This window comes from Montipora foliosa, chromosome 8, assembly GCF_036669935.1.
Source record: "Montipora foliosa isolate CH-2021 chromosome 8, ASM3666993v2, whole genome shotgun sequence".
Lineage (NCBI taxonomy): Eukaryota > Metazoa > Cnidaria > Anthozoa > Scleractinia > Acroporidae > Montipora > Montipora foliosa.
Genome location: NC_090876.1, coordinates 44,095,485 through 44,105,484, shown reverse-complemented (window position 1 = coordinate 44,105,484; position 10,000 = coordinate 44,095,485). Strand labels below are relative to the sequence as shown.

Below are 10,000 nucleotides of genomic sequence, written 5' to 3'. Positions count from 1 at the left end.
CGTCGTCGACGACAGCCAAGTGACAGTTGACTTCCTGTGATTTTCAGAATCAAAAACTGGAGCTTTGTTTTGTGGTTTGTGTGTGTTTTATGTTGTTTTATTTATGTTCATAAAACCTGGCACTTAGGCAAATATTGAACCCGAAATCTTTGTGTCTTACGTATTCCTCATTTACAATCACGTGACCAGAAATCTCCAAACGCATGGTTAACTTGTGACGTCATCGTCGCCATATTGGTGGTTAAAACACGAGAAGCTAGTGAGAGATCTATCGTTTTTGGCGTCAACGTGACAACGATGACGTAACATACGAGTTAAGGAGAGGAAGCTCTGTATGCAAAGCTCTTTTGCCTTTTAGGCAAGTTGCATTCTCTTCTTTAGCTTCAGGCTAATCGAGCGGCAAATACCTCGGGCCTGTTAAGTTTTGCTTATACCGGTGGGAAAGTTTTCTAGAGTTGCTATAGTTCATTTCTTACACGAAAGGAGGAAAGAGAAAAGCCGCTTGCCATGAAATTGTTTCTGAATTTTAAAGTGCTATTGTCAAACGAAGAGAATAATAATTTTTGATAAATTATGACTGTTTTTAAGAGCAGGGGGACTGGGGCAAGGGGAAAGTAATAGGCCATTTCCGAGTTCATGTCTGCCTCCTCTTCAAAGCGAGTCTAAGTGCGAAGTTTTTGTGATGGTAATTAGTTCTACTTTGCATATGAATGAAGACTAAGTTTCATAAGAAAAACTTCGCGCTTAGACTCGCTTTGAAGAGGAGGCGGACATGAAATCGGAAATGGCCTCTTCTGTTACAAAAAGCTCAAAATCATTGTCTTATTCATTATGATGACAGCTGGAGTTTTACTGTATATAAAGCATTTCACAATGTTTCATATCGCATGGTGAAAGCATTTAGAATCATTCAGGTCGCCGGGCTCCCCGTGATTTAGCGTTGTACTATTCTCATACAGTCATAGTGCTTTTTAAACCCTTCAAGTTTACTAGCTAAGTGTTTATGGTACGTCTCTGCGTTACGCATCAACGTTTTCTCACTTTCATCCGAAATTTGCACGTGAGCACTGCAAGGAAAACTATTTCTCGTAAATTTGGGTTTTGCCTTTAACAAAATGTGCACGAGACTTCGTTCTATTTGCTAGTTAGATTATGGTGAGTTACAAAAAATAGCAACAAAAAGGGAAGTTAGTCACCGTAAAATGGTGGCCTTCCCCTCTCGTATGCAATTGGCAATCCAGTATTGAAGGGAAAACTATTGATGTTTGAGGGGCTGTTTTCACGGAGAGAGGGAATTCTTAGGGCTTGGAAGATGGTTGGATTGCCAGGGTAAGGTTTGGGGGAGGGGGGGTTTCGGAGGATTATCCCAGCGTTATGATTTTTTTTAGCTATCAGCTCAGCAGATAAGATCCTATTACTAGAACCCACTGCAAGCTTTGTGTTGTAAACTAAATACAGAAAATATGATGAACCGGGATGACCCTCGTTTTAGGGTTTTGCTCATCACAATTAAAATGCCCCTCAGGTCAACGGATTTGTTTTTGAGTGGTCGCAGGAAAGACAGACGCCTTCAAAAACAAGATTGTTTTAGTTTGTAGAATCATTTTTTAAACAGAAATTTGGATAGTGTCAACTCGTTGTCCTTCAACGGTATTTTGTGACCTGTTTAATTCAGAGCACAGCGAGAGCTGTAGCAGTTTAATACCCATTTTACAGTGCTCAAAAGGACGTTTGACGGATCTTCGGACAATTACGCGATATTTTAAAGTGCTACTGTGATAAATAAGTCACTTCTTGTTTTTTCTTCGGATTTGGAAAGTGTGTTTGCTTAACACCTGTCTGAAAAAATTTGAGCTTTGATTTTTATCCAAAGGATGAGTGTGAGTTTTGGATTTGCTGGTCCGCCATTACTCACATTCAAAACTGACCGATCCTCAGAGGGTTGGATGACGTCATTGACTCACAGCTTAAATTTTCAGTGTGTAAATGCCCCTTATTATATATTCAAAACACAAGTTTAAAAGTCTGAAAGCCCAAAACGCCCGTGCTGCTTATTAATTCAGCCGCGTACTCACGCGTCGCATTCTTAAAGTGGTGATTCTGACGTCATTTACTCCTCGATCCAGCTCTCTCAGTAATGGCGGACCTTTGGGTCATTTCGTTAACATAGTTTTAAAAGGAAAAAAAAAAGATTTTTGGTCATAGTAGCACTAGTCCCACATTTTGATGGGAGAAGCGCGCTATCATAATTGAATGGAATAGAGCTCCAAAAAAGGAAAATCGTTTCTGATCTTGGCGACAATTTCAAAGCTATTACTTTCGGTATCAATTGTAAAGACAGGAGGTACATGTACTCTCGTTTGATACCTTTAAAGTGCCCCTGTGATAAAAAAAAAATCAATTCCTTTTTTTCTTCTGATTTTGAAAGTGGGTTTGCTTAAAAGCAGACTGGCAAAATTTTGAGCTTTGATTTTTATCCAGAGGTTGTTTACTTTGAGTTTAAGTTTTGGATTTCACGGTCCGCCGTTTCTCACGTTACTCCTCGGCAGATTGGACCTCAGAGGGTTAGATCCAGGGAAAAGTGACGTCAAAGGCTCACTAGCTTAAAATTTCAGCGTGTGAATGCAGCTCGTTATATATGCAAAACGCCAGTTTAAAAGTCTGAAAGCCCAAGACTCCCGTACTGCTAGGGAGCCTTTGATGTCATTTTTTCCTCGAACCAGCGCACTCAAGATCTTAAAGTTAGTAATGGAGATAAAAAGCTGTCTTTTTTAAATCAAGGCTTAAAACTTTGATCGCTTAGTGTTTAGTTGACATAGTTTTGAAATCCAAAGAAAAATAAGAATTGATTTTTCGGTTACAGGGGCACTTTAAAAAATGCCACTGGCCTTTATTTTGCAATAGTAATTTGTGATAGGCATTTTTACGTCTCTGTACCTATTCTTCTTTTTCATCTTTTCTTATTTCATGTATCAAAAAAGAAAGTTCCTTTTGAGCTCTGTGAAATGGTAATTGCATTGTATTATATGTGGCGAAAATGCAGGAGGTGAAACCCTAATTAGCTTGCATTTATGGTTAAGAAGTTTCCAATGTTGGTGTTTAATGCAAAAGGCATTTTTGTAAAAAAAAAATATATATATATCGTACTTTGAATTTTTAGATAGTTAGGACTGCATTGTTATAAAAACAAATCATGGGATGAAAGCTAATCGAGGCGATGCGTCGAATTTACAGTTATACTAAACATAGATTCGTCAACGGTATGGGATAAACCTGAAAGGAGGGCCAAAATGTATAGACAAAAGGATCATTAGAAATATTTAATCCCAAAATGATTGACAGAAAAGCGGAAGAGTAGCATTCTCAACTGGGATTTTAGTGAACTCGTGGAACAGAGCACTCTTCCAGTTCTTTTGCTCCGGCAGTCATCAGGCTGCACATGTGATCAGAATCAAATTTAGTGTTATGCAAGCATAACGCATTCAGTATTGGAGAAGGCCAAGCGAGTTCAGTAGATGGCGAAAATAGAGGTTGAGGCAGAGCAGAGGTCTTGTTTCCTGCTTGAAGTCTCCCAAGTGAACGCCTTTAAGATAAAAGGTTTTGTTTTATGATACTTTTGAAAGATCGTGGGAATCGCTCTTTGCGGGCACCATCGTTTTTACTCCAATTGCTTCCAAGACAAAAGTTCGAATGATGTGGAATCCCGTGAAGGCTAGACATACGCAATATAGTTTTAACAAAATCATACACTTTATTTTTGGCTTAAGGCAATCACCATTCTGTTTAAGCCTCGAACAGTTTAGAATAGTTCAAACTTCTAATTAATTCCTGTTTTGTCCACGCCTTGGCAATTTAAGTTCTTCGTTTCCCACATTTGCATTTATTTTAATCAATAAAACATTTTTGGTTTATTTAAATCAAATTTTGAAATGTGCCAGGTTTTGTGTTGTGCCGTCTTGTGTTTTTGTTTTACTTGTACAAATGTGTTTGTGAACTAAGAAGATTATGCCAAACTTTGAGATCAGCGTCACCAAGGCATTTCAGTCAAGATTTAAATATGCGAAAGATAATACCAAGAACTTGGATCAGCGAAAACAATGCTAGCTTTGGGGAAAATGAAAACTAGCCATTGAAACTTCAAATGGACGTTGGACGTTTAGATCACTTTATACGGAAACACTTCTGAAAGCTTGAAACACCAGGAATGAAGCTAGTCTTGTGGACTCCCTGGGACTCCTCTTATTGGATCAAGCCAGCTTAAGACAGGTTTTTGCTTCTATCTGTTGTAATTATACCAATGTTTTTTATGAATTCTAGTTCGTGTCGTTCACTTATCGTGTCAAGGCTGCTCGTCTAAAGAAAAAAATGTTTTCGAGTTTTTCGTAACGACTTAAAAGGTTAAAAGGAGGAAGTTAATAAAAGGCTTATTGCACATTTATGCTGTTTTCGAAAGGGTTGTGAAGAAGGGTTCGCTTTCTCGTGGATATTGTAATGACAATGTTAGGTTGTGATTTGATTGGCCATTCTGTTGTCTAACCCAATTTTGTTTGGTCGTGCTTGGCTATCTTTGAGACGCAATAAATTCGGTATTCTTCTGAAGGCCAACATAATTTACATGAACTAGATATAGGGCGTATTCATAAATGGGGGCGAGTAAATTATTCTTCTGTCTTCGTGCTAATGAGGCCAACTAACCTCGCTCTAAAGCAGCATTGCTTTTGTATTATGACCATGCAAAAAAGGCTAGATGGACTTATTTGCACAAGAACAAAGGGATAAATCATTGACTGCCATTTAGGGTGTTACAAGGAAAACTGTTAAATATATAAATTTTTGTTCTTTTGTGATGCAAGTATCAAATTGACTCCAGTCTACGAGTCTTGTGTTTGCACAAGTCTAATGAATGGGATTGGTTTGGGTGTTGTGAGTGACTTTTATATGGTATGAGAAATTCTTTTAATTTGAGCAGACGAGAGAACAAATATAGGGTTAGTGTCTTCTGTCCAAATACATTTTCCCTAATTTATGGCTTTACTCTTTGAAGCATACGTTAAATATACAATTTAATGTCGCTCCTACAGTGAGACAATATAAAAATCTAAACAACGCAATTATCACTGAAACGGAACTGGACACAACTGTTTTAAAACAAAGGAAAATTGGGGGGGGGGGGGGGGGTGGAGGGTGGCTGTAATGAGCCTACAAAGGGATGGGCTGGTACTTTGGCAATTGTAACCAGGATTTTACCAAACTTCGAATGCTACAAAAGATATTACTTAATACCTCTTATGGTAAATTTTAGTTGTGTGGTCACTATTTGAATATCATGCGAAACGAACAGAAACATGCTGCTATAAACCAAATGTAATCACCGTGGTTTGACTTCACAGTATTCCATTACGAGGTCTACATGTATAACTAGGTTTTTGTTTGCAGCCTTGACGTTATCCTCGACCAAAAGCTAACAAAAGCTAACAAGGAATGTTAATGGTTTGGTAAACAAGCAAGCCATTCAGTACTTTGCCTATTTACTTTCACGGGCCATATTGATAGAATGAGTTGACATTTAAATACTGTCCGTGAATATGTATATATTATTTGTTTTGTTACTGTTTAAATATTTAGAATGGGGCATTTACGTAGAGTTATTCTGATTAATGCAAATTCATGCAATTCAATTTATGGCGAGTTGTGCAAAGTTGTAAATTGCAACGTGTTTTCGTCTCCCAATTTTATTCCGTTTGCATTTAACACAGTGTGCTTAATGTAGTTTTGCTTGTTGCAATCACCATTAGGCATTCTTTAACAATAACCACAGCTACAACGACTCTCCTTGAGGTGTTTTTGTATTCTAGATACAAATACTATATATGTTATGCTGCATTAGTTTTGCCATTCTAAAGGGGTAGAGGCTACTCATACCAATACTATGTTTAGTACGTTTTCTAATATTATTATATAAAATTAAGACTAGTAATGTTTCTTTTTTAACCAACGCGTCTTAATTGTCGCCACAACTATCTTGCAAAATGCATTGCATATTTAATGTAGATTAACCAGTTGCATAATTGACACAAATGTAGGCGGAAATCAAGTTCAATGATACTATTTTATTTAAGGACGTCCCTAAAGATAGTCATATTTTCAATTGTAATTTTAATGGGTTATTAAATTATAAAGTTAACTAATAATGCATGAGGGCGACAGCCAATTGAAATGGATTATTCAGATCACGTGTACAACTTCTATATCCCAATGCACTTCAAATGCTGCGCTAATTAGTATGTGATATATATATATATATATATATATATATATATATATATATATATATATATATGTATATATCTCAAAATGTCCTTTCGGTAATTTTGATGTAGAAAATACGAACAAACGTAGTATGTCACACACTCGTTTCACATCCACTGGAGGACATAATTATGAGAATTTGCAATGGTTCACCATTACATATCTCAAGAGTATTTTTTCTATTACTTAACCTTTGCAAAGTTTTACATTTAAAGATGTATGTTTTAAAAAGTCAAAACTATTGTGTAGGTAAAGGGGATGGTTTGATTAGCACTGATGATATTTTTATACCACAGGTATTTTTACTAACTCCTTTAAATATGAGCAGTTATGAACAGTTCCCGTAATTTGTACAAAATTGACAAACGACAAACAATGCCATTATTTTTGTATGGTCTGTATATACCCACTTGCATTTTATAACGTAAATTTATTCACGATATATGCTTTTAAAACTGTGCCATATTAAAACTCTTACTCAGATTCAGATTCAACGTTTTAGTGTTTTAATGTTAATTAGTATGTACATAGTACATGAATAAGTTTTAAGGAATAGGTAACTGGAAAAAAGTTTAAACTATAAACATCTTTTATCAGTAGCATTTGAGTTAGAAATGAAATTGTTTGGACTAATAGCCACTGAAACGAAAAAAAAAAAGAGCAAATTAGTTATTATTCAAAAAGAGGTGTTTCAGTAACATATCTGGAAACTTGCTGCAACACATTTGAGAGAACATAATGTAGAAAGCAACAGCTCCGAGCAAACCGAACAAATTTCTCGTTTCATAAGTTATTTCCTCGTAGCCTAATATACAATTCTAATGATACTGTTAAACTAAATCAATGAATTTGACATGAATTGACTCAAAATATTCACTACATAAGTAATGAACCTTAGACCCACTAATATAAAGATGCGCTTTTCACTTTCACACGTTATATCGTAGAGTTTATAGTAGGGTGTATGTTTTTGATTTGACGTCAAAAACTTTGCATTGCAAACTTGATATTTGGAAATAGTTTGTGGCGTCAATCAAATATAGACACTTGCTTTCCCTTCTCCGGTCATGGGTCAACTGATTGTTTGGTTTGTCGTCGCCCTTACGTAATTGGTAGGACCCGTTAAGAGCAATTTCGTTATAGTTTTTATTTTTGGTTATCAATAACAAATAATTCAGTTTATGTGTAATTTAAAACTAATCTTATTTAGTTCACTTTCGTTGACACATACAGTTTTCAGTTTTTTGGGACTATATTTCTTCGGAAATGGTTTGTTTTATATCTTTATAGGTACAAGTGTTTTTCATCTGTATCAGATGTGTCATACATAAAGAACGTTTCTATTTTAATGGATTATTTTGAACTGGCGCACTATCTGTGTTAAAGTTATTGAGATCATTTAGTAATTTTCGGACATTGTGATCAACTTAATGATTGGTGAACAAGATTTGTTGTCTGTTGAATAGACAAGTAAAGTTAATCTGTATCAGATGTGTCATAGCATATATTTTTTAAACATTTCCTATCACATTACTTAGGTAAATATTGATGAGATAATGGGGTGGTTTTAGTTAAGTAACTCCGCAACTTACGGAAGGTGTACATGGTACATTGAACAGGCCTACCTTTCAAAAGTACATTTCCGCTTAAATTATCGATTGCCGTATAACTCCCAAGAAGTTTTTGTATGCCCTTCTCTTAGATTTGGATTAGAACCGTTGGCCACGCCCTGTGTGTTTGGGAGTTTCAAATGGAAAATTGATCGATTTTATGCAACTTCACAAAACAGTACCTTTTTCTTTGACGAACTATCTTCTTTGTGCTTTAGTTTGTATAGTAAGTGAAGGGTTTACTGCGTAAAACATAGTGCGTACATGTATATAGGAATGGGTAAATTCATGCATAGCGCTCAACGGAAGAATAATTTCTTGTTTTTATGACGAAATCGTTGACTTGTCCATTCTTTGTTGTAAGTGAAGAATCTAACCTCAACATTAAGGTGCGATGTTGTGCAATGTTGGATTTTGTTGCTGAAACGAGTGTAACATGTTCAACAATAACTGACAACGTTGGCCAGTGCTGGATAAACATGTGGCATTCGTTTAGCCTAGTCTCAAATCTTGAGATATACAGAGTTCATGCGGAGTTTTTATTTCTCCTAAGATTTTTCGTAAAATTAAAAAACATTTAACCTGGCAATTGTGAAGGCTAAATGAAGTTGTGGTTCATACGTTTTGACCAGTGCAGCTCATTCTTTTTGGTTTTAAGCGCCGACGTTTTCAAGTGGAAGCCTTCGTTGTCGCGTATACAATGTTAAGATTTGAATAACCCTTAGTGTATCCACCAATAGTCTAAAGATTTGGGTTTTTCCAGTAAGCCATCAAAATGGGTAAGATGGGCTGATGTTTTGTAATTTGTGGTCTTAAGAAATTAAAGGAAAACATTGAACCATTCGACTGTTGTTTGACTCTTTTTTGCTGAAACCAAGTATACATGTGTCTGGCAAATCATAGTAGCGCTGATGGGTGCTAGCGACTTACTGAATAACTGTCGTAAGCTTTGTCCCCATGCACTGATTGTTCTGTTGAAGAAGGCACCGTTTTAAAGTGCCCTCTGAAAGTGCCTTTTTAAAAGCTTCGAACATATGTCAAAATGAAGAAAGAGATGTACCCGCCTGGTTAGCTTTCAACTTTTGTTTTTTTTTTTTTTTTTACAAAACAAAAAAACATTCCCTTCTTTTCTGTGCTTATTACTCGTTTCATCAATATCGATTTCATTGCAGAAACAAGCATTTGGCTTCTGCCTGTTTTTGCTTGTGAACGACTGAAAAAAATCAGAAATTAATGAGTATTTTAAGTACCATGCGTACGAAGGATCAGTGTAGCTTTTGGAATGATTAAGCTTATTAAATTCCGTCAAGCATCTTTGAAACTCTTGCCCTGTGTGCAAGAGATAAAGATGAAGGTAAAGAGAGTTACTTGATGGATCATTCTGCGTCGGGCCCTTTTGAAGAGCCGACCCAACAAGAAATCAAAACAATTCCAATAGGCAAGAGGACGACAAAGTAGACGTTCTTACAAACAAACGGAAGAAGAGCCGATTTTCAATCCAAGACCCTTGCCCCAATCACTCAGCTGAAATCAACTGCGTCAATGATTAATTAATCAGGTTCGGTATATCAGTGCCCTGTCATGATTCCGTAGCTTTTGGGCGAAAGTATCAATGTTTTTTTTTAATTGAAACCTCAACCATTTTTTTTATGAGTCTCGTTCTCGAGTCTGAATACTGATACATAGAGCGCTGACTATTACATTCGTGTGACCAATGAAAAGGCAGAACGGTATTTAACTTTCTTAATTCAAGGAAAACCGGTTGAATTTGTATACGAGCCATCAGAGTAAATACGAATACAACTGCGAATGGATCGAACTGCTCTATTTAGTGGAATCCGTCCTTGCAAGATCGCTGGAATAAGGTTTAATTGTTTACAAACGCAAACTTTAAAGAGACCGATCATCACTCTTATTGTCCATATGGACATATCCGACCTTCTTACTTCCTCAACGTTGTTTGCCCCGGATCTTACAGGCTTGTACCAGCATAAATCCTGGCTCATCAGAAGCATTGTCGGACAGGCCTTCGCCAAACTGCCTCCCATTCCAACCCGATGTCTCTTTCCTTGTGTCAGTCC

General features: G+C 36.5%; 1 protein-coding gene across 2 annotated transcripts in view; it reads left to right on the top strand.

Moving 5' to 3' along the window:
- The window catches only part of LOC137969000 (collagen alpha-1(V) chain-like), a 34,324-nt gene extending 25,561 nt beyond the window's left edge, over positions 1-8,763 (top strand). For both annotated transcript variants that reach the window (XM_068815510.1, XM_068815509.1), the window contains one exon: positions 1-8,763. This exon is cut by the window's left edge and continues 3 nt beyond it. In XM_068815510.1, coding sequence (XP_068671611.1) covers positions 1-40 — 40 coding nt within the window. In that variant the 3' untranslated portion in view covers positions 41-8,763.
- The last annotated feature ends 1,237 nt before the right edge of the window (positions 8,764-10,000 follow it).